The sequence below is a fragment of the Camelus ferus genome, chromosome 4 (genome assembly GCF_009834535.1).
Source record: "Camelus ferus isolate YT-003-E chromosome 4, BCGSAC_Cfer_1.0, whole genome shotgun sequence".
NCBI classification, from domain to species: Eukaryota; Metazoa; Chordata; class Mammalia; order Artiodactyla; family Camelidae; genus Camelus; species Camelus ferus.
The window spans coordinates 45,490,757-45,514,617 of NC_045699.1; the positions used below are offsets into that span (position 1 = coordinate 45,490,757).

The 23,861-nt window shown below is 44.2% G+C and overlaps 2 protein-coding genes across 6 annotated transcripts in view; both read left to right on the forward strand.

Annotated features, from left to right (window-relative positions):
- TDRD7 (tudor domain containing 7) overlaps positions 1-9,386 on the forward strand; it is a 63,258-nt gene extending 53,872 nt beyond the window's left edge. For all 3 annotated transcript variants that reach the window (XM_032478031.1, XM_032478032.1, XM_032478033.1), the window contains 4 exons: positions 783-893; positions 2,103-2,605; positions 6,434-6,594; positions 8,926-9,386. In XM_032478031.1, the coding sequence (XP_032333922.1) occupies positions 783-893; positions 2,103-2,605; positions 6,434-6,594; positions 8,926-9,146 (996 nt within the window). In that variant the 3' untranslated portion in view covers positions 9,147-9,386. The remainder of the gene's footprint in view (positions 1-782; positions 894-2,102; positions 2,606-6,433; positions 6,595-8,925) is intronic.
- Positions 9,387-14,543: 5,157 nt separating this feature from the next.
- The window catches only part of TMOD1 (tropomodulin 1), a 78,105-nt gene continuing 68,787 nt past the window's right edge, over positions 14,544-23,861 (forward strand). The window contains exon 1 of one of the 3 annotated variants that reach the window (XM_032478041.1): positions 14,544-14,688. The gene's annotated coding sequence lies outside the window, so the exon portion shown is untranslated. Of the gene's footprint in view, positions 14,689-20,497; positions 20,684-23,861 lie in introns of those variants that run through there. The other 2 variants (XM_032478042.1, XM_006187781.3) reach the window with 2 other exon arrangements.

A 23,861-nucleotide genomic window follows, 5' to 3' on the forward strand; every position in this document is an offset into this window, starting at 1 on the left:
GGGAAGATGGGGCTCAGAAGAAAGAAGGCATCCAGGAATCCTGGAAGTAAGTTTTGTCCCTTTCACAAAATTGCCTCCGTCAATTCAAAGGCTTCCCTGAGATTAAAGGGAGTCCCTGAAGTCACCTTTTACTGCCTGCTGTAGCCATTCTGCAGAAGCCTGTGCAATGATGGGGGGAGAAGAAAAGCATCAGGGAAAATGAGGCTTTTAGGTATCGATGGATTTCAGCTTTTCTTACCCTCCATTCTCTTTACAACCCCCTTCAAAAGGTGAGCACAAATGCCTGACACCCACAAGGTACTCAGGAAATGCTGAATGAAGCAGGAAGCCTCCACAAAGATTTTTGCAACAAGAGTCAGATTTCATCCAAATGACACTTCATTTTTTCAGTTGGGCTTAGAGGGAAGACCTAGATATAGGTTCCAATTCTGTCTTAATGACTTTGTGATCTTACGCAAGTTAGTATCTCTGAGTCTGTTTCCATTCTGTAAAATGAGATTACAGCGCTGGCCTGTCACACTGCCCTGCAGGGTGAGAAGTACGTGAAGTGCCTGGTGTAACCCTGGCTCATGCTAGGAGTAAAGACAGTGGTAGTAATATAAATAGAGTCAGGAACATAGCAGATGCTCCAGCCCGAGAGCTGGGATTGTCATTATTAGCTATTGCTGTTGCTTGCTTTCAATCTTGGCAACATTCGACTTGTAAGAACGTAATATTGACATTACTCATAAGTACCTATTTTAAGATGGTATGTTTGCTTTTCCATTGTGTTTTCTTTTCAGGCTATAAAGTGCTGTTTAGCAGATCTTCCACAATCTATTGGCATGTGGACACCAGATGCTGTGCTTTGGCTAAGAGATTCTGTTTTGAATTGTTCGGACTGTAGCATTAAGGTTAGTTAACTTATTGGTCTTGAAAAAGGGAGCCATCAGCCAGAAGGACTCATTTGGGTTTTGTGGAAGAGGTTTGTCATACGATAAACTGATGCTTTCATATCTGACACACTTACAATCAGATCGGTTGCATGTATAGCTATGCGATGTTTCATGGTTTAATTTTTATTTAAGAGTTTATCCTCTATCTCTAGTACTTCTTTTAAACCTTTTATGTAACTTTTCAATTATTAATGAGATAACAGTTCTCTGCTCCTATTTTCCTTCGTGATAAGGAATTAAGTCCCCAGCAGAGGATCATGTATCTCTTGATAAATGCCCACTGTCCCTGCTTTTCATTTCTAGCCCAATTTGATTAAAGGTAGTTGTGGCTAGAAGTGTCTCATTTTTGTTACTCCTGAGATAACACAGAGGAGCTGATGAAAAGAATTAACAGTCACCCAGCCCTTTGGGACACACCGCAGCACAGTCCCCATTGTCGGCGTGTGGTGCTCCCACACGGACACTCCCTGCCCAGCAGAAAGGGGTAGCAAGGTAGTCAGAGGTCTCCCGGGCCAAAGGTGCAAAACTGTAACTGTAATTTTGGCCTATTTAGTAGAGCTTTCTTCCTCTGTTTCTCCAAGGTCCCTCTCCTCACGTGTAACTGAGGGAGAGGGCGAGGGGTGAGAGCAGATATTAGGACCAAAGAAGGAATTTGGACCAGAGGTCCCGAAGGGAATGGTGGAAGTCAGAGCTTTTTCCTCCCCTTTGCAGTCTGAGGGTGCACCACCAGCATTAAGCGGGGTGCTATGATTACTTTTTATTGTTGAAGTTGGGTGATGAGCACATGGGGATTCATCGTGCTGTTCTTTATACTCAGAGTGTTTTAACATGTCATTAACTTTTTAAAATTTTCATTATGGTATATAGAATCACTTCCTTTTAGCAGTCATAAGGTATTCTCAGAGTTTTAGAGGCTAGTAACTTTTTCATTTCCGTAAGCTTGCTGCTGGTTTCTGGACTACTTTGACCCAAGCGCTTATTCACTGCTACAGCTGTGATAGGTAATTCCCCTGACCTTAAATGGAATGGTTTTAGCAAGTTGGGTGTTTGTTTTTTTTTTTTTTTTCAAAATACAGGTTTTTGATATTTAATGTTAATATTATAGCCACCTCTCAGAATCCAGTGTGAAATTGGATTTCTTAAATTGGTCTTTTGTGTTTTCCAAAGGTTACAAAAGTGGATGAAACCAGAGGGATCGCACATATCTATTTATTTACCCCCAAGAACTTCCCTGATCCTCATCGCAGTATCAATCGCCAGATTACAAATGCAGACTTGTGGAAGCATCAGAAAGATGTGTTTTTGAGTGCTGTATCTAGTGGAGCTGGCTCCCCCAACAGCAAAAGTGCTAACACCCCCATTCTGGGCAACACTGGAGAGAATTTGAGAAAGAGCCTCACGGATGTCCTCAAAAAGTCCGTGGTAGACCACACCAGCTCCTTCTCCGTGGAGGAACTGCCACCTCCTCTTCACTTGTCAAAGCCAGGGGAACACATGGATGTGTACGTGCCTGTGGCCTGTCACCCGGGCTACTTTGTCATCCAGCCATGGCAAGAGATACATAAGCTGGAAGTTCTGATGGAAGAGATGATTCTGTATTACAGTGTGTCTGAGGAGCGCCACATAGCAGTGGAAAAAGACCAAGTGTATGCTGCAAAAGTGGAAAATAAGTAGGTCCTTGGACAAAGCATTTTACTCTCCTCCTAAGAAAAGTGTGTAGAATGATACCAAGAGCCCTTAATCCCTGCAGGGGGACGTTGAACTGCACAAGTGGGAATTTTGAATGTGAAGTGAGACTAATGACTTGTGCAATCTTGTGTTAGTTAAAATGTCATCATTTATCTAAAAATCTAATGACCATTTTCCTGTTAAAACCTAATTATATCTAAAGTGAAGTTTTCAATGTTTTTTCTAGTTTCCTATTAGAAAAATACTTTTCTATTCAGAAAATGTTTTTTATTTAATGACTTTTTAAATTTAAAATAAAATGTTTATTAGAGAAAATTGAGAAAATGCAAAAAAAAAAAAAGAAAACAAAATCAGCCAGCCAACATAACCCTTGTTAAACTACTTAATGTATTTCTTCTAGGTTATTTCCTATATATATTTATACAGTTGGTATATTACTATATATAATTTCATACTGACTCTTCTCACTTAACATAATTCTGTGAACACTTTTCCACGTGATAAGATTTCTTTATAAACATTTTTAATGGCTAAATAGTCCATCATATGGAGAAATCATAGTTTACTTGCCATTTTTGGTAGGTTTTTTCTCCCAGATTTTTCACTGTCATAAATAATGTTGAACCTAAATCTTTATTCAGATCTCTGATATTTTATCTATGGTATAGATTTCTAGAAGAGAAATCACTTGTTTAAGGATTACAGGATTTTTGATGTATGCTGTCAGTTGCTTCCTGGAGAGCTTGTACCACCCTTTATAAGGGGCAGCCACGCGTGTTTCACTGCTCCTTGGCCTTTGGACAGTGAGACTCATAATTCCTTACCTTTGTGCAGCACTTCCAATCTGTGTCTCATGTTTGTGCATTTTGATCCACACCCTCCTTTCCTGAAGCCCCCAGTATGTGCTGGTCCCATCCCACACACTTTGCACTCACTCCACAGTAGCCCTGACAGTGGCACAGCTGCCCCACCCCATCCCCTTGGCCAGCTTTCGTAGGGGAAACGAGCAAGCTCATCTGATGATGCTGAACACAAAGAACTGTCTCTCCCCCACCCTCCCTGTCCCAACACACACACACACACACACACACACACACACACACACACACACATATAGTTTAAAAGGCCAACTGCTAATTTTTTCTATAAAATACCTTCATTCATTCTTAAGATAGCAAGCATAGTCATTTTATAAAATGTCATTTTCATAGGGGAAAAAAAAACCCCTAATTTTCAACTCTTAAAAATGAAAAGTAGAGTAGCTGTCATTCTAAAAAGCACTCAACTTATATGTCCCAAGATTTTCATCTTAAAAAAAATATTTTTACTATGTCATGTTATTTACAACTGTAAGCATAAATGGGTTCAATACTGGAACATCATTTGTATAAATCTGCCTCACTAGAACTCTTTGCCGTTGGATAGTTTAATCACAGTCAAAACCAAGCTAATGCTCACTATTATCTGAGGAGCAGATTAATGGTGATTAGTGGTGGGGGGGTCCTACTTGGAGGCAAGGGTTGTGTGACTAGAACCCCCACACTGGAGAACTTAGACTTCATCCCCACTCCCCCGTGGGTTGAACAGGTCTGCCTCAGGACTCTTGGGCTTTAACCAGTTAATTTGTCCCAGATAATCACGAGACGTCTTACATATAGGGACAGATTATCTGATATTTTTAAAAAATTTATGAACTGAATAACTGTTTAGAGTTTCTGTCTTGCTTAAAACCCAGGACTGTTTACTAAACCTTGTTCCCAGCTCTGGTAAGTTAACACTTAGGAATTTCAGGTACACTTTTGATTACGTGGTTTCCAAATCTATCTCAATTTAAGAATAACCTGTGCAACCTCAGATTCTCCTTCCTCACCCCAGGCGTCCTGAGTCAGAATCTCCGGCAGTGGAACCCCAGAATCTGTGTTTTAAGCAAACTCTCCAGGTGATTCACATGAGCCTTGCACTAAAATTGGTAATGGAGTTAAAACTGAGGCCTTTATTTAAGCTATTAGTTTTAAAAGTTGAACGCTAAATAGATTTTCTCCATCAGTTTTTCTGATAGTTCTCTCCTCACTGTTTGTACCTCTTATTTATAGCCTAAAAGCGCAGACCTCCATCAGTCATTTGTCTTGTACAATTTAAAGACAGTGATATCAGTGTAGACCAAGTGCTTTTATATACTGTTGCACTTACACAAATTAGCAATCTGCACCAAACTGGCATTTCCACATTCGGAAATTTCTCTTCAATTTGATCCGAGGTTCTTATTTGCACAGCTTATCTTTGTTTTAATAATACTTAAGATGATAATGATGCTGGCTACCATGTGCAAAGTGCCTGTTATATGTCAATCTAAGCACTTTATGTATGCTATTTCTGCAAGTAAATTGAAACTAAATGTTACACGTGAGATAACTGAGGCTCCGAGAGGTTAAATAAAGAGCCCAGAGTGACTCAACTGGAAAATGGCCCAGGTGGGGCTCCAGCTCGAGTCTATGTGGCCCCGAAAGCTCGTGTACTTACGTTGAGAGCTTTGGTGTCCCCGTTGTCTCTGTGATTCATGGATTATTGCTTGCTGCATGCGCCTTGGGTTTATCTGAAGGTTTCTGGCCTCCCTCTCGGAACCCCTCAATTATACACAGTGTTTGAAGTTGGCCTTTTTGTGGCTTTCTTACTGTGGTTCCCCCTGTAGCAGCTGTCCTGTGGGTTTCCTATACCGGTTTCCCACCAGTGCGCGCTGGCTAGAGAACCGGTCCAGTCTGGCCCACCCCACCCAGTGTGTGTTACAGTGAAGGGCCTTCTTCAGAGGGTGGCTGGTGTGCTGCCCAAGGCAGGAGCCAAGTCACACCACTCAGGAGCAGGGACATTTTCCTTATAGACATTATGAACAGTCTTCCTTTCCTTAGTGTAATAATACTCTTAAATTGTGTAATCAAAACTATACGTTTAAAGTGGTCCTTCATACCTAAACTTTGAAGTCTAGGCTTTTCTCATCTTAATGGTGATGATGTAGGCCCAGAGCGGGAAAGTATATTCATGTGAATTTCCTTCTTGCACCTTGAACTCCAGATCCGAAACCATTCTCTTCTCTTTCCCTTGTACTCTCCTACCCCTAGGTTCTTTATTTTACGTGGTGGATTACTTTGTTTTGTTCTGTTTTGTTTTTTCACTGTCCTTACTTGGCATAATTAAAATAACCAGTTTGTGTTCAGAACTTCTGTGATCTCTTCCCGGCCTGCCTTCCTAGCCCGACTTCTCTTCCTTCCCCCTCCACATTCCGCTTTCCAGCTGCGTGGAGGCTGCCTGGCTCCAAACCACCAGGCCCTGCAGAGCCTCCCATGCCTTTCTTCTCACGCCTGTCCTCAGCCTGCCCTGATCCCACTGGCCTCTCTCTGCCTTCCACACATGGACCTTGTCCCAAACGTGTGGCTGTCTCCTATCTCCCCATTGTGGTGAAGGGATACACTAGCCTTGTCCTGATCACCCTCCCTGGCACTGGTTTCCTCCTGCTTAATGGTGGCCAGTAGGTGGTGTGTCATTCTCCTTTACTAGCATGAGGCCTATAAAAGGGTGTTGAGTGAACAAATTCCATCAAATGAGCCAGTGGCAAAGCAGAGAATAGTGACCTTTGGAAAAAGAAGCAGCTGTCTCTTTACAAACTTCTACAACAGGACAGTTTTATATTTTGATAAACAACATTCATATCAATTTTTCTTTTTAGCATAAAATGTTACCCTTAAAACAGTTGTGTTGACTTTGTGCATTATTTTCTTTGCATTTTTTTCTTCTTTTTTAACACAATGCACATCTAGGTGGCACAGGGTGCTTTTAAAAGGAATCCTGACCAATGGACTGGTGTCCGTGTATGAGCTGGACTATGGCAAGCACGAATTAGTCAACATACGAAAAGTGCAGCCCCTGGTGGACATGTTCCGAAAGCTGCCGTTCCAAGCGGTCACAGCTCAACTGGCAGGTAATTTCTGGGGAATTTGAATTCATGCCACAACATAGTTTATATTGTCATTTTGTCCTGAGTACTTTAAGAGGACAGAATCGTTGGCCCACTGATTATGTTTAATGATCTATCAAGGTCACGTCCTCCCACTGTATCTGCTGTTTCTGTTTTTCCATATTCCTTTCTGTATCTGGTTTCCACTATGAGTATATTTCTAAAGCTGTACTCTTATACAGGAACAATATTGCATTCTGCTTTCTTCATTTAGCGTTTTTTATTTACCCAGTTACATTTTGGGTGGGTGGTTGATGGTCTTGGTTATGGTTTTTAATAGCTGCAAAATATTCTGTAATCAGTATTTTCCTATTGTTGAACATTTAGGTTGTTTACATTTTTATTGTAGCACAAAGAAAAAACCCCACGACTCTATATACTAGCCCAAAAAAACAAATGGAAACAATGAAACAACCTAAATAACCAAGAGGAGAAGAATATTGCACAATTAATATTTTATTATTTATTGCATAAATTATAATGCATCTACATAATGGATTTTTACAGTTATAAAACATGCCTGGGTCATTGACTATGGCCATTTTCATGGCGAAGTGAGTTTCCAGTTGCATCACAATGAATGGCACACAAATGTGTGATTTCATCACACTCCCACTAGCCTAGTGACTGTCCTAAAATTTGAGGAGCTGAGTTAATAGGTGTAGAGTGGTATTTCTTTATAATACTGTCTGATGAGATTGCTGTTTTATCTTCTGAGAAAGCAGTGCAAATCTTGGAGCTCCTGTGTGCGCTCTACCAGTAGGTAGCTCAAGCACTTAGGTGAAACTCCACCCAGGCCTGTGGGCAGTAGCAGAGGGTGTGGACGGCGAGAGGGCTGAGGTGGCCCATTATGCTGGGATATGGGGGTTGTGACCCCACGGTGCCCCCCTGACTCCTCACCCCATACACTTAGCAGTGGCAAAAGTTATTTGATTTCAGAAATGAAAGAAATTGTGTATATAAATTCTTCTTATTAGCAACTTTTATTGAAGATGCATATATAGAGTCTTATTTTGAAGTATTTGCAAGTTCCTTTGTGTCTCCTACTAGAATTCAAAGGGAACTCCCATGGTAGACAGATATGAACCCAAAATGGCATTTTGCACATGACATGGCAGCCATTGATCTGCTTTGAACTCAAACCTCAGAATGGCTTCTTAAGAATTAATGGTTACATTTTTCATTTTCACTTTTTAAATGTTTAGGTTTTGCTAACAACACGTTTTATTAAACATGACAATCAAACTACCCAGTGAGGGAGTCTCCGGGAGGAAAGCGTGTGCAGCACCCTCACCCCCCGGGCGCCAGCACTGTGGCTGAAAGTCACCGGTGCTCCCTCTGTGCCAGGGGCCCCACAGCCACTTCATTTCATCAAGTTCTCTCTCGGGCTAGGGGGCTTGGCTGTCACAGTCACTGAGACAGCAGCCTGGAGGCTATCCTAGGCTTCTCTCGTGGGAAATTCTTGTTAATCAAAGAACTTAGCCCACTCACTATATTGAAAGGTCATTTAAATTATATGTGAAACTCCTCAACCTTCACTATAGGGCATAATGTTTAGTTTAATCTAGTATTTGTGGACTTAATTTATGTTAGCTTAATAGTATTTCTTGAAAATACATATTCTTGTCTCAGTGATGTTTTAAAACCTAATTCAGAATTCTCTCAAGTTTAAAAGTCATGGGGATTTAGAAATGCATGGGACTTAAAATTTGTCTGGTCCAACCACTTTATTTTATAATGTGTAAACTGAGGCCTGAGAGATCAGCTGGTTTGCCCAAGATCACACTACTTGATAGAGGAAGAGCTGGAAGTAGTAACTGAGTCTCCAGACTTTCAATCCACTGCTTTTACCATGATGTTTTATGTACTTTTGAAAAATCAGTATACTGTAAGTGTATTAATTCTTTTCCTTCTTCCTTTTTTTTTCTTATTATTTGGTTCATCGGGGGGAAATCTGTAAATAACAGAAGTGTTATTGATACTGATATTTCCTTCTCCGTTGTCAGTCTGTGGAAACCGGCAGTCGTTATGATAACTGCCTTTTGTAACACAGCATTCAACCTCAAATGCCGTTTGTGTCTACAGGTGAAGGTTTACAGGGTAACCCTGTTCAGAATAGAAATACTGTAAGCAAAACTGTTTTAAGATTGTTCGGCATGTGTTTTTCAGTTAGGCAAGTCTAACCTGGTGTGTTTAAAGTACTTTGGGATTGACTAAGTATTTTTCCATTATAGCAGATCAAAGAAAGATTCATTTGACCCTCACTGCTCTTCGAACTCCCTGTCTTTCTCCTAGGAGTGAAGTGCAGCCAGTGGTCTGAGGAGGCTTCGATGGTGTTTCGAAATCATGTGGAGAAGAAGCCTCTGGTAGCACTGGTGCAGACGGTTATAGAAAATGCTAACCCTTGGGACCGGAAAGTAGTGGTTTATTTAGTGGACACATCGCTACCAGACACGGATATCTGGATTCATGATTTTATGTCAGAGTATCTGGTAGAGCTTTCAAAAGTTAATTAATCACTGCTTCTGAGACCTTGACAACTAATTCAGATATTTTAGCAATAACAAAATGTAGTAGGCTTTAAAAAAAAATCTTACCTCTGCTACATGGCTCTGACTGCTGTGAAGATTGAATAGTATGCTTATGTTTGATGGAAGATATTTAACAAGTTTTGTTTTAACAGAGTTGACTTTTCAAGGAGAATTGCACTTGAATTATTACTATAATATTAGAATAAAACTTTATCAATATAAAAACTGACTACCTTATCATTTCTAGGCTTTATGATCTTAAGGTGAAGAGCTTCCCTCTCTATTCATGTTGTCTTCTTTGCGGTGCTTGGTTCTTCTCCAGTTAGATTAAGGATTTTACGACTTAGCCCTACCCCAGTGTAGTGATGTGTATGTCCTAGAGCAAGTGGTCACCAGACTGTGTTTAGCACAGCAGCATTGCTAGAGGTGCTGCTGGAGGCACAGCCCAAGCAAACCAGCATGCCTCTCACCCCAAATCACCCCAAAGCTTGAATGGCTTCGCATTACCCAGAGAGTCCAGACCAAAGACCTAGGCCTTTTACAGTCTCTCTGCCCAAACTCACTGTCTACTGTTCCTGCAGCAGCTATACTGGGCCTTCAGGTGGTTCCTGAACCCCATGCTCAGCCAGGGGCCATGCTCCCCTCCAAAACACTCTTACTCTGTTCCTTCAGCCTGCAGCTTATTTTCTCCCCATAATTTTTGTTTGTAAGTATCCTCCCTGACCTCCCAAGCTAACCATGCAGCCTTCCCTGGTGCCCCACCACCACCACATTGAAATTTGAGTTTGCCTCTCATGTGCCCAGATCTCAACACCCTTCATACTGTCTAACTAGTTGTCTGTGCCAGTCATCCCAAATAGACTGTGAGCCCCTTGACAGAGGGAGCTCACACATATCCTCCACGGCGGGCGGAGCGATAGCTTACGTGTGTCAGACACCCGTTGTGTGCTTGCTAATTGATAGGCAGGATGGGTTGACAGAGGGACAGGGTGGAGGGCTTAGCAGTGGTCCAGAGATGAAGCAGGCAGGCCCTGGGCTAAGAATGGAGCAATGGGAATGAAGAAAAAAATATTAAAGACTTTTTGAAGTTTTTAATTTGAATTATTAGAACTGACATCTTAGATACAGAAGATAGGGAAAAGGAGGTGTCAAAATGTGAAGCCAAGTATTAAGGTCTGAGAGGCTGGGATGGTGACCCCTTACTCAGCTTGACTGGGAAGCTTAAAATTTTGATTTTGAACATAGTATATGTTTAAGCTAATAGACTCTGTGTGGAGATATATAAACTATTGGAAATATTGAGTAGATTTCAGGGGAGAAGACCAGACCAGAGATAAAAATTCTTAAAATCATTTCCTTATTTTTATTTCAGAAAATCTAAGAAAAGTGAGAACAGAAAGAAAGACCAGATGTTTTAAGTTTTTCATGTAAAATGTTCTAGGTTTTTAAAATTTATATTTAGTATTTATAAAGTGATTCAAAATTGAGGAATTTTTATACTAGTGATTTAAATAATCATTTATGATAAAGTAAAAATATCCTGACACACGAATGTTTAAGTGAAATAAAGTAGTATGAGTGGTTTTTTAGTAATGGTTTCTTTCCCTAACCAAAAGAAAAGAAAAGAAAAGAAAGAAAAAAACCAAAATTTATTACCAATAAGTAGTTCCTACTTCACTAACTTTAGGAGTGTTTCTATTTTTAAAATAAGGCAATTAGTTGCATTTTGATATAACTGAAAAGTTAATCCAGTGATAGGACAATTTGACAGACAAATGAAACTTGACCCCTACCTCACACCATATTCAAATGTCAATTCCAGGTGGACTGAAAGCCTAAACATGAAAAGGCCGATGTAGGAAGATAACATAGGAAAATAACTATAATCCAGGAGTCAGAAAGATGTCTTAAACTGGATGCACAAAGTGATTAACAATAGAAGAAAAGACTGATACACAGTTGACCCTTGAACATGGGGAGGAGGCTGGGGTTAGGGGCACCAACCCTTCCTGCCATGGAAAATCCCCATGTAACTTCACAGTCAGCCCTTGTACATGCAGTTCCTCCGTGTCCATGGTTCCACATCCTCAGAGTCAACCGTCTGGGGGATGGTGTAGTACTGTAGTATTTTCTATTGAAAAAATCTGTCTATAAGTGGACCTGCACAGTTCAAACCTGTGTTGTTCAAGGGTCAGCTGTACTAGACTATAGTAGAATGAAGAACATCTGTTCATCAAAGACATTATGAAAGTGAACAGGCAAAGCACAGATTGGAGGAATACATAGAGGTAGATACAGATACATAGATATAGCAGGAAAATAGATTATATATATTCAATAAACAAAAGATGATCCAGAAGCAAAATGGGCAATACAGTTGAACAAACAAGTCCCAGAAGAGGAAATCCAACTGGCCAATAAACATGAAAAGGTGCTCAACCCATTAGGACACAGGGAAATGCAAATTCAAGCCTCAATGAGATACCACTACTCATGTACCAGAATGACAAAAATGTTTCCATTTCTGTTAATTCCAAGTGTGTTGAAGATGTGTGCACCGGCACAGGAGAATACTGGAAAAGAATGTTCACAGCAGCACTAGGTAATATCTAAAACCCAGAAACAACCTAAATGTCAAGTTAGTGGTAAAATGGATGTTCTTAAAAACTGTGGTATATTCATGCAATGGAAACCTACTTCTACAGCAATGAGAGTAGACAAACTACAGGCACATGAACCAACACCAATTAATCTCACAACATGGAGTTGAGCAAATGAAAATAAACTCTGGAGGACAGAGGCAAGCAAGGAAGTGATCACCGTAAGAGTTAAGAAGTGATCATCTTTAGGAGGGGGTTGTGACCCAGAAGGGCACAAGTTGGCTACTGGCAGTGTTATTTCTTAGTGGTGGTTGCAAGAGATGTTCTCATGACAAAAATTCTTGAACCTGCACACTTAAGTTGTATGCCCTTTTCTTAAATATTTGATCCTACAACAAAAGTGTTTAAAAATTAAAATCTGAAATATAATTGCATTACTTTCAATATATGTGGCACATTATCTCTTGAGAAGAGTATTCTCTTATAGCTGTGAGGGTTTTGTAATGTAGCAATACATTTTTATGGAAATGAGATTTTTAAAAAGTGTTTCTCATTATTAATCTGTATACCAACATCAAAAATTTGGTATTAATAGGGTCTACCCCACCAGAAACTTTCCCATAATAATCCAAAGACACCTTACCTTCCATCCAAACAAATTCCTTTTTATGAGCCATTTTAGAAATTAAAACACTTGAAGTTTCTGTTTGGATTTAAGTGGTTTGCTCCCGGAAAATATACTAGTCTTTAAAAGCTTTTGCACAGCAAAGGAAACCATAAGCAAAACAAAAAGACAACCTGTGGAATGGAAGAAAATATTTGCAAATGATGAAACTGACAAAGGCTTAATTTTCAGAACATATAAACAGCTCATACAACTTAATAACAAAAACAAACAACCCAATCCAAAAATGGGCAGAAGACCTAAGCAAGCAATTTTCCAATGAAGACAGATAAATGGCCAATAAGCACATGAATGAAAAAATGCTCAATATCACTAATTATCAGAGAAATACAAATCAAAACTACAATGAGGTATCATCTCACACCAGTTAGAATGGCCATAATTAAAAAGTCCACAAACAATAAATGCCAGAGAGGGTGTAGAAAAAAGGGAACCTCTCCTACACTGTTGGAATGTAATTTGGTGCAGCCATTATGGGAAACAGTAAGGCGATTCCTCAAAAAAAAAAACCTAAAAATAGACTTACCATATGATCCAGCAATCCCACTCATGAGTGTATATCCAGAGGAAACTCTAATTCAAAAAGATATATGCACCTTAATGTTCATAGCAGCACTGTTTACCATAATAGCCAAGATGTGGAAACAACATAAATGTCCTTCAACAGATGACTGGATAAAGAAGTTGTAGTGTATATATACAGTGAAATATTACTCAGCCATAAACAAGGATGAAATCTAGCCATCTGCAATGACATGGATGGATCTAGAGAGTATTATGCTGAGCAAAATAAGTCAGACAGAGAAAGGCAAATACCATATGATTTCACTTACATGTGGAATCTAAGAAGCAAAACATGAACAAGCATACAATAGGAAGAATTATAGAAAGAGAACAAACAGGTGATTGCCAGAGGGGAGGGGGTTTGGCGGAGGAGAGAAATAGGTGAGGAAGATTAAGAGGCACAAACTTTGAGTTGCAAAATAAAATCAGTCAGGGGTATGAAATGTACAGTGTTAGTATGTTGACATATTGTAACTAGACTTATCATGGTGATCAATTTGAAATGTATAGAAATATCAAATTACTATGTTGTGCAAAAGTAACTAACATGTTGTAGGTCAATTATACTTAAAAAACAAACTCAGACAATGAAATCAGACTTTGGTTGGTGGGGGAGTGGGGAATTGGATGAAGGCAGTCAAAAGATACAAACTTGCATTTATAAGATAAATAAGTACTAGGGATAAAATGTACAACATGATACATATAAAAACACTGCTGTACCTAATATATGAAAGTTTTTAAGAATAAATCCTGAGTTCTCATCACAAGAGAACATTTTTTCTCTTTCTTTAATTTTGTATCTATATAAAATGATAGATGTTCACTAAACTTGTGATAATCACTTCATGATGTATGTAAATCAAATCACGCTGTACACCTTAAACTTATACAGTGCTGTATATCAATCATATTGCAATAAAACTGGAAGAAAAAAGGTGGGGGATTTTTGGTTGTTTGGTTTTTTTTGTTGTTGTTGTTGTTGTTTTTTTGGTTGTGGTTATTTTAAATCATTATTTTGGATACTCTGGTTCTCCCAGTACAGAGAGAATGCATCTGACTCTTTTGGAACTACGTGTTCACAAAACGATAGTGATTAAAGCTTCTGCTCAAATCAGACCTTGCTGAGCTGCTAATAAGATGGGACGGGTCGTTGCTTCAAAAGAGGTAAAGATGCAGCAGTCTCTTGGCTAGCTTTGCTCCATCCAAGGACCTACCGATTCTTACAGCTCAGAACCCACAGAATGAAAATCCGCCCACCTTTTCCCACATAACTCTACCTGGTACAAGTGGAGAAACCGAGACGCAGACAGGAGGCCACGCACACCCACTTGGCCGCGGAACCAAGCTTCGGAGCGGGCGGGCCCCCCGGACACACAGTGGGTGTTGCTCCCTCGCCGGGGACTGTGTGCTGCGCCCCGGCGCCCCCGAGTGGAGGGAGAGGTAAGGAGGGAGAGGCGGCGGGCGGGGCGGGGCGCGGTGACAGCGCGGAGCCGGGACCGCCCCTGACTCCCACCCCCGAAGCCCACAGAGCCCGCCCGCCCGCCCGCGGCCGCCCGGGAGCTCGTCCAGCCCCGCGCTCCGCTCGCCCGCCCGCCGCCCGCGCCCGTCAGTCGGCCGCCCGCGCTCGTCCCGCCGCCGCCAGCGCCCGCGCCAGCCTCCGTGGCTCTCCGGCCCGGTAAGTCTCCCACCCGGCCAGGGGTCCCCCTCGGGCTCGTGGGGCTCCCTGCCCCCGCGCCGGGCCCCAGCCATATCTGGGCAAAATATTCAGCTGTCGCCGCCGCCGCCAAGAGGGACTGAGCGTGGCTCCCTCTATAAATAGCCGCCGCCTCGGGTTGCCTCAGGGCTGAGGAGCCCGGGTCTCGGGGTCCGGAGTCCGGTGCTCTCGTCAGCGGCACTCGACGCGCGTGGCCTTGGCCAGGGCGCCCTTCCCTCTAGACCCCGGCGCCGCGTCTGTAAACGGGAGAAGGACCTGGGGACTCTCGAGGAGCAGCGCTGAGGGCCGGGGTCTTAGCGAGGCAGACGCCCTCGCCGCGCGCTTGACTCCAGGGCTTGGTGGCTCGGCGTCCAGCGCACTACAGGCTACAGGTGCGGCTGAGCCCGGCACCCAGGCGCCCAGGCACCGCCTCCCCTCGGGTTACGGAAGCTTTGGAAGTGGGAGTGGGGGCGTACGCTCTCAGATGGACGCGATACCCGCGATCCGGCTGCGACTGTTTGCAGCAGGAAAAGTTTCCCAAACTGCAGGAGATGACAAGGTTTAAAGCCTCCTAGTAACACGGCTTTCGCGCCGAAGTGGAGCGGAGAAGAGCCTGGAGGCGCGAGGCTCCTGGCTATCGTCAGCTCACTGGGTGGACTTGGCAAGCCTCCTCCCTTCTCTGGGCCTCTGTTTCCCCATTTCTAGGGGAAGGGTTCGGTTCCTGCGATGGAGCTCGTGGCCGGGGCCGTGAGAGCAGTAGGGCAAGCTCTTTACCGCAGGCGCTCCCCCCACCTGTTCACCGGCTCCGGACCTGGGACGCTGTGGGCACAGCCGCGCATATCCGGAGGGGTTGTGGAAACCGGAAACTTTGGCGATCCCCCTGACTCGGGCCTTATTCTAAGACCTGTTAGGACCCTCGGAATAGCCTGGGCCGTGCACCGCCCAGGAAGCGCGCCCCGCGGTAATTACGGGCACCTCTGCTGAGTGGTAGCCATCATCTTCGCAAAGAAGCTTGTGAGTCAAACAGCTTTAGACCCAATGAACGGGGCAGGGCTAGAGGCTCCAGTCCAACTGCTCCCTGGCCTCAGTTTCCCCATCTATATGGTGCCTATGATGCTGCCTCGGAGCCCTGCAGGCAGACACAGCCCCATCGCCACCTCTCTGGCCTTAATTATTGCCCTCTCAGACTTTTGGAGATGGCCTAGCCTAAGCTTTTCCCTGTCCAAATCACAGAACCAGACCCTAATCCAGGTTCTGGAGCCTCAGAGGGAACACCTCAAAAATCCCCATCTTTCACCCAGCAGTGACAGCCATTTTGTTCCCTGCAAAAATCTGCAGAGCCCCCTGCTCAAGTTCACATGCTGCTGGACACACCAGGCTGAGTCTCCACTAGCCTTTCTCATCTCTTTCCTGGCACTTCCTGGGCTCAGGCAGATCATGGGGATCCGTGAGCACCCCATCAACGGCCCCTTTTCTTTGGTCTGCTGCTGTCCAGAACTTTCCTTTGCTCAGACAATAGCGCCCTCTTCCTGATGTTTCATTTTTGTTTCTACTTTACTTTCTATCATATATTTTTTTCTAAAGCCTCACAGATTGAACTAAGAGGAAATGGAGACAAATAGTAAGGGTCTTATCAATTCCAGCCACACAACAAATAGGCAGAGAGTGAAAGCAAGGGGCATTGTCACTTCAGTGTGTTCATTGTATTTAATGAGCTAGTCTTGCAAACCCGCATTTTAGAAGATCATGGCCCTTGAGTTCCTCCCAGCCTAAGTGGAAAGCCAGTGTCCTCTAAAAATAGCCTCCGCCCCACCTTATCAGGGTCTCCCACCTTCTCCCTCCCCCAGGGCTGGGCTGCTTCCTGCTGCTCAGCAGAAAACAAGTAGATAGTGGCAGCTCTGAGTAATAGGAGGTGGACTGACATGGAGGTTAAGACACCTGGCTCTAGCTCCAGCTCTGCCACACACTTAGAGTGACCTTGAGCGATAAGGGAGTGGCAAGATGGTCTCCAGTGGACCTGGAATCCCGAGGACTCAAAGTTTCCCTTGGAAGACTTTCTATCATGAGAAAAGTGAAGTGCCAGGGATAAAATCCAGGGGCCCCCTGTGCGAAGGAGGGAAAGAGTGGGGGAAACTGGTCCCCAAGAGCCAAGGGAGGAGAGAGACTGGTAGTGCCAGTTGCTGCAGAGAGACAGAGGGGATGAAGACTGGGAAAGGGCTACCAGGATTGGCAGGATTCATGGGTGACTTTGGCCAGGGCATTGCGGAGGGTTCAAGAATGGAATCTGCCACTGCTTTACTGAAGCCAGTGACCCAGCCTGTGTGTCTGAGCCCCAGCTTCCTCCTCTGTGCGATGGGGATAATAATAGCACCCATTTCATAGGGGTTTGCTGTGGGAATTAAGAGGGATGATGCAGGGAAAGCCCTCGGTCCAGTGCTTGGTACCAGCAATATTACTAGTGTTAGCGAGAGGAAGAGGCAGAAGCTAATGGGAGCTGAAGCCTGGAGACAGAGCCTACAGCTCTTCCAAAAGCTTGGAGGAGAAAGGAAGGAAGAGAGAAGGTTATAGTAGCTGGGGACAGGGCCTAGAGGGGTGTTTCCAGGATGAGGAGTGTGAGAAGAGGTGGAGACAGACCAGGGAGAGGGGAAGAGGGTGAAAGGAGCATCGCAGGGGAGCACCGAGGGTCTTCCTTAATGACCTGCTGAATGTCACAGTCTCTAGAATCAGGTTCTAAAATCCTATTCCTCTAGATTCAAACTGAGCAAAGAAAGCGTAAAATAAAGCCAGTTCTGGCTCAGGCCCTTGTGTCCCCTTGGAAGACGTCTGTATCTGTGAAAGAGGGTGGCGATGGGCCATGAGGGGCAGTTTGACTCTGCCCAGGGGCCTCGTGACCTTGGCTTGCTTATTTCTGAAATGACATCATCTATCGATGACTCCTGCTGAGCCCAGTCATCATGGCCTTTTCCAGTCAATGTTTTGATTTTTCAGTCTTACTAATGGACCAGCCAGGCTGCCAACATTTCTAAAGAGGCCAGTTCACTCTTCCCTTAAAGCCAGAACACCAAATAGATCAATAATCTGGCCACTAGGAGCCATTATCTGTTTAAAGGCACAGGCCTGTTTGTATGGAGAAACATGAAACAGGCGGCATAACTGGGGGACCATTTCTTGTCCCTCGCTTTGTTTTATAAAATTTTCCTTTTGTTAATAATAAGGCCAGATTCTCTTCGCTCTTAATGATAAGGAAAGAATGAGCTCACTGGAGTCAACCTGGGACAGTCTGGGAGGCTTTCTTCGACGCTAGGAGGTACTGGACCCAGATCTTGTCTGATCTGAAAACCTAGAGACATTCAAGCACTTTTTTTTTTTTTTTTTTTTGCTTTTGTTTCTCCTTTTTCTTACGTCCGGTTTTTCTCTGGAAGAAAAACAGATTTGTGAAAGGGCTGTCCCTGTCTCAGTTCTTCTCAGCTCCCCAGCCTGAGTCACCACTCACCCTGGGGCTCCTGAGGAGGTGGCCCCAGGGCTGTTGCTGGGAGATGAATCTGGTGGGTGATGAGGCAGAAGTGCCTCTTGGCCTCACTCAGCCTTCTTCACGGACTCATCTCTTCTTCTCATCCCTTACATGTTAGTGCCTCTCTCAACCCTATTCCTTTCCATCCACAGCCTCCTACAGTCCCATTCACTCCCATGGCTCCAACTACCCCCTGTACACTGGCAACTCCTAAATTCGTGTGGCCTGGACCATTCTTCTCAGTTCTAGGCATCTGTGACTCCAGCCTATTGGACAAAGCCAACAGGGTGTCCCAAAGGCACTTTGCACCCGACAGGCCCGACTCAGGCTCATGCAGTCTTCCTCCAGTGTCCCCCTGTCTTGGTTAACAGTAACACCATCCACCCAGGCTCTGAGCCAGAAACCTCCCTACCTTTCACCATCACATTCATTTGGTCTGAAGTCCTATCCATTCTAGTTTCCTTAATATCTCTTCTGTTCGTTTCTATCCCCACAATCACTATCCCCGAGCTATTGTCAGAGCCTCTGATGAGTCTTTCTGCCCCAAGCCTTTCCTTCTCATGCTGCTGTTGAAAGATCTTGGTGAAGTGTAGCTCTGACAATGTTATTCCTCTCTCTTCAGGGACTCCCCATTTCCTACCAGATTCTTTGTCATCGAACTCCAGGACCATTTAAGATCTGGCCCCAAGGTACTTCTCCAAAACCATCTCCTGGCACTCGCCTCCATTCCTCCTTACCCTCTGGCCGTGGTGCAAGCACATGTGCCCTCACCTCTCTGTCTTGGTCCCTGCTGTTCCTTCTGCCTAGAATGCTGTTCTCTCCCTTCTCAACACAGCGAACTTGTAATCCTTTAAAGCAAAGCCAGTCATTGCCTCACCTGTGCTCCCATAGCCCTCTGAGTAGACCTCAGAGAACCAGCCATAGTGTCTTCTAAATGTAATCATCATCCTTATCTCTCACTAGACTGATACCCTCGAGGGCTGAGTTTATGGTTCACTTATTTCTCCTTCCCCAGTGTCGAGCTCAGAGCTCAGCGCTTGGCATAGTGCAAGTATCTTATGTTTTAGTAAATAACTGATCATTGAATGAATGAATATGTAAAAGAATAAGTAACGGAAAACCCTGTGATAATGACGACAATCACACAACATCATCTGTGTGGTTTCCCACCCCACCAGGCCATCAGCTCTGTGAGGGCAGAAACCATACCCGTTCTGCTGCCCTGCCAACCCTGCAGCCCCTGTCAGCCCCCTCACAATAAATGGAATGAACCCATGCTCTCACCTGACACTCACAGTAACCCTGTAAGAAGGAAGGGCAGGTCTTATTACCCCTTTTTGTGAAAAGCACAGTGAATCCGAATAGGAATTATCCCAGGTCATCCAAGTGGGGTGTGTATTCCCCAGAAAAAACCAAGGGCTCTCCATGGTTTGGTAAACTTAAGAAATGAGCCTTTGTGTTCCAGACTAGTGCTTCTCTACCACTGGAATCACTCGGCATCTTGTTAATGCAGATTTCGGCTCAGTAGGCTCAGGAGGGAGCCTGAGATTCTGAATTTCTAATAAGCAGCTTGTTTCTAATAAGCTTATTAAATAATAAGCTTAATCATTCCTAATAAGCGCTAATGAACTAATACTGTGAGTCTCATCCTGCAAACACAGACCACCGCACTGTGAGCGCCAAGGTGAGTGCTAGTTATCACCAACTTTTCCCTTGGCCATGGCTTTCAGATAGTGTTTTTATTTAAACCTACAAATGAATTCATTTAAGCCTTGACTCAAAATCAAAACTCCAGGGCTCTTTCTGGTTGTTTTTGTTTAGTTTTTGTCTTTATGGAGCACACTGGGGACATGCAGAAGCACCTGGCGGGGCTAGAACAAAGTGGAGCATGTGGTGGGGGTGTGTGGTGTGCAGTGGGGCACGTGGGAAAGCCCAGGTAATAGAATGTTCAGGGTCCGAGAACTAATGATGGGGCCTGTGATTGGGGGAGGGGCACGTGGTGGGGCACGTGGCTAGAGCTCACTGAAAAAGGCCCTAGGGAAGGTAGGCCGCTGGAAAGGTCAGGTCCACAGCTGTGGGTTATTTCTTTTGCCTTCCTGCCTTCTCCTTTGTGTTCCGGAGAAATTTAGGCCCTGCTAAGGCTTTAAAGTCAAACTGCCTTGTACCTGGCCAGCCTAGAACCTCCGCTGAGCACCAGAGTTCTAGGCTTCTGTAACCAATTGCCTTTTTCAGTGCACCCTGCTTACATGTTTGGTGTCTATGAGCACAGGATGAACACCTGGCCAGAGCTGGGATGGGAACCCAGATGCCTGCCTCAAAACCACTCAGAAAACAAGGGATCGGAGAGCTGGGAAGGCGGACTTCTCCCTGCAAACCCGGGAAGATTTAAAAAGTCAGACTGGATGGCAACATTGTATGCATTTGTGTATGGTTGTTAAACTGCATTCCACTTACACCATTGAAAGGGTATGAGATTGCTTAAAATAAACTGGCACAGACAACATAACTAGTAAAACGTCAAAAAAAAAAAAAAGAGCAGAAAATTTGAAAACTAGGATCAGGAAAGTCTTTGAGAATACAATGGGATGGGAGCCATGGACCCTTGCTCCAGAAAAATGAAAATGTCCACGCACACAACAGTTTGCATGTCATTTCCGTGGGCACATGCATCACTCTGAAAGCCTTTCCAAAGCCTAGGTTAAGAATACCCAATGCAGAATAAGGAGGGGAAATGTGCCAGGGTCCTAGCTGAAGACAGCAACTGTTTTTGGACACTCACATCAGCTCTGAGATGAATCATGAGAGCCAAAAGGGAAAGGGAGGAAAGATGAATTGGAGGCCAGGTCACGTCTGATTTGAAAAAAGACCGGTCTTGCAGGAGAGAGAAATGTTTTCTTAACCCTAATTCTCAGGGTGCCGGCAGGCAATTTTGCGTAGTGGTTAAGAACATGCCTCCCTGGGTTCAAATCTGAGGTCTGTCCGTTAGTGGCTGTGTAATCTCAGGTAACTTTTAACTCCCTGTGCCTCAACTTCCCCAGCTATGATCTATAAAGTGGAGTCATTGTGGGGACTAAATGAGTTATTGTATGTAACATGCTTGAGACAGGGCCTGGGACTCTGTCAGCGTTACAGAAGTGACAGCTGCTGGGGGAAGGTGGCCTGAGCAGTAGCAATGAGCACGGATTTCCTGCCAGCTCTACTGCTTGCTGGCTTTGTTACCTTCGTCACTGTAGTGGATTATATGACTGTGTCCCCTCGGAACCTCAGAATGTGACCTTCTTTGGAAACAGGGTCTTTGCAGATGTAATTAGTTAAGATGAGATCCTACTGGGTTAGGGTGGGCCTTAAATCCAATGACTGGTGTCCTTATGAGAAGAGGAGAGGACACACACAGGGGAGATGACGGAGTCAGAGGTTGGAGTGATGCAGGCACAGGCAGGGAGAGCCAAGGATGGCCAGCAGCCCCCAGAAACGAGGAGAAAAGCATGGAGTGGAGTCTCTGTCAGTGGCTCCAAAGGGAGCCAACCCTGCCGACATCTTGATTTCCAATTTCCGGCTGCCTGAACTGTAATGGAATAGATTTCTGCTGTTTTCAGCTATCCAGTTTGTGGTACTTTGTTATGGTGGCCCTAGGAAACTGGTTCAGTCAGATTACTGCATTTCAGTTTCTTCAGCTTAAATGGGAATTAAAAAATACCTACTTCACAGAGTTACGAGGACTGCATGAGATAGTCCATGTAGAGCATTTAGCACTGTGCCTGGTATGTGGTCTGTGCAGACTAGTGCTTGCTGTGTGGCGGTACAGAGACATAATGGGCAACAGTAGCCTCAAGGATGGTGTTCGTGGTGTTCTAGGGTCTACATTATCATTCATTTGCCCAGTGCCCTGTTGATGAACTCTTACGTGGTTTCCAGTTTTTTGCTAATGTAGGTAATAACCAGATGATTTGTACATAGATCTTTGTACAATTCAGTGAGTAAACTGGCAGGATAAATTCCTAGAAGTGAATTGCTGAGTCAAAGATTATGTGCATTTGGAGAGATACTGCTCAGCTTGCCTTGAGAGATGGTGTACCAATGTGTACTTCTCTTTTGTGTGTTGGTCTCCTGCACATCTTATGAATATCAGAGATTCTCAGACGTTTTCATCTTTGTTAATCTGAGAGATGAGAACTGATGTCTCTTCTCTCGATTTACGTTTCTGTAATTGTGGGTGAGTTCGGTTCTCTGTTCATAGGCTCACTAGCCATTCGTATCTCTTTTTTATGTGAATTGCCTGTTCCTTTCCTCTTCCCACATTTTTGTTGGGCTGGTTATTTTTTTGTTTTTGTTTTTTTTTGGTAGGATCCCTTTGTTCATGCTAATTTTCATACTGCTTTTTCAGAAAATACAGAAACTCGGGTCATTAAGCTGTACCTGTGTTAATACCTGCTCGGAGGCGAGATGTCAAAGTTTGTGTTTGTGAAATGGAGAGTGAGAATAGGAGTGAGCTCACAAGCTTTCCTGTAAGCCAACTTTTATTCTGCCAAGGCTTTTGTCTTACGGCTGTCAAAGCCAGTAGCAATGCCAGGCATTCATTCATTCACTTACTCAACAAACCTGCCTGAAGCACCTGAGAGAGGTGGGGCTTTACAATGGGCTGTAGGAGACAGGGATGCTTGCCTTCAAGTAGCTTTCAGTCTCAGGGAGGGGGTTGTGGATGCAATAAGATGATGCCTCTGACAGCAGAACTCTGACAGCCCCTCCTGCTTGTATTAACTACTTAGCTGCTAGAACACTTTTCAGCCGATGTGGAGAAAGAAGCCATGGAAGAGACAGAGGCTGGTGAGAGCTCATGGTGGCCCAAGCCAGGGCAGTTGCAGAGAGTTGGGGAGGAGGAGCTGCAGAGTGGCATACGCTACAGTAGGGTTTGCAGGGCAGGCGGGTAGGTGGGCAGGCCAGCTGGGACAGGGCCATGGATTCAGAGTCTTTTCCTAGAACCCTGTTGCTTACAGTGATTCGTGCAGTGACTCAGACCTGTGATGACCTCAAGAGATGCAAAATGAAAACATACACTGGTACAGGCACACGTGCTTTCCTAATTTAAACCATCTGACCACTGTGACTGACATGTAGACCTTTGAGGCTCCGTGTGAACTGGGATGGGGCTCGTAGCCACCACAGAGAGTGATGGAGTCAAATGCTGTGTTTTGTCTCCCTGTGTTTTCAGAAGGTACTTTCCCAAGTGACTAAGGGAATGAGATCAGCCAGGGAGAATAGTGCAAACAGGCTAGAAAACAAAAAGTTTAAAGAGAACTGATCTCTAAGTCCTTGTCCTCTCCACTCAGTGGCTCCAAACATGCCTTTCATAATCAAGTCTTGAAGGGCCTTAAATCTCATCTTGTCAACTCCCAATAACCCCTCTGGAGACCTCATCTGGGACTCCAGCATCCCTGCTCATGTGACTGTCATAACAGGTGCTCACCACCTCCTCAATCAGCCCGGTGCCTCCTGGGGCATTTTTTATTTTTAGACAGTTCCTTGTGCTGATCGGAAATCCATGTTCTGGTAACCTCTGTAAATCTACGTCTTCTGAGTGCTAGGGAGCCACAGACCACTTTTGTTCCTTCTACCCCAGCTCAGCCCATTAGAGGTTTGCAGAGTG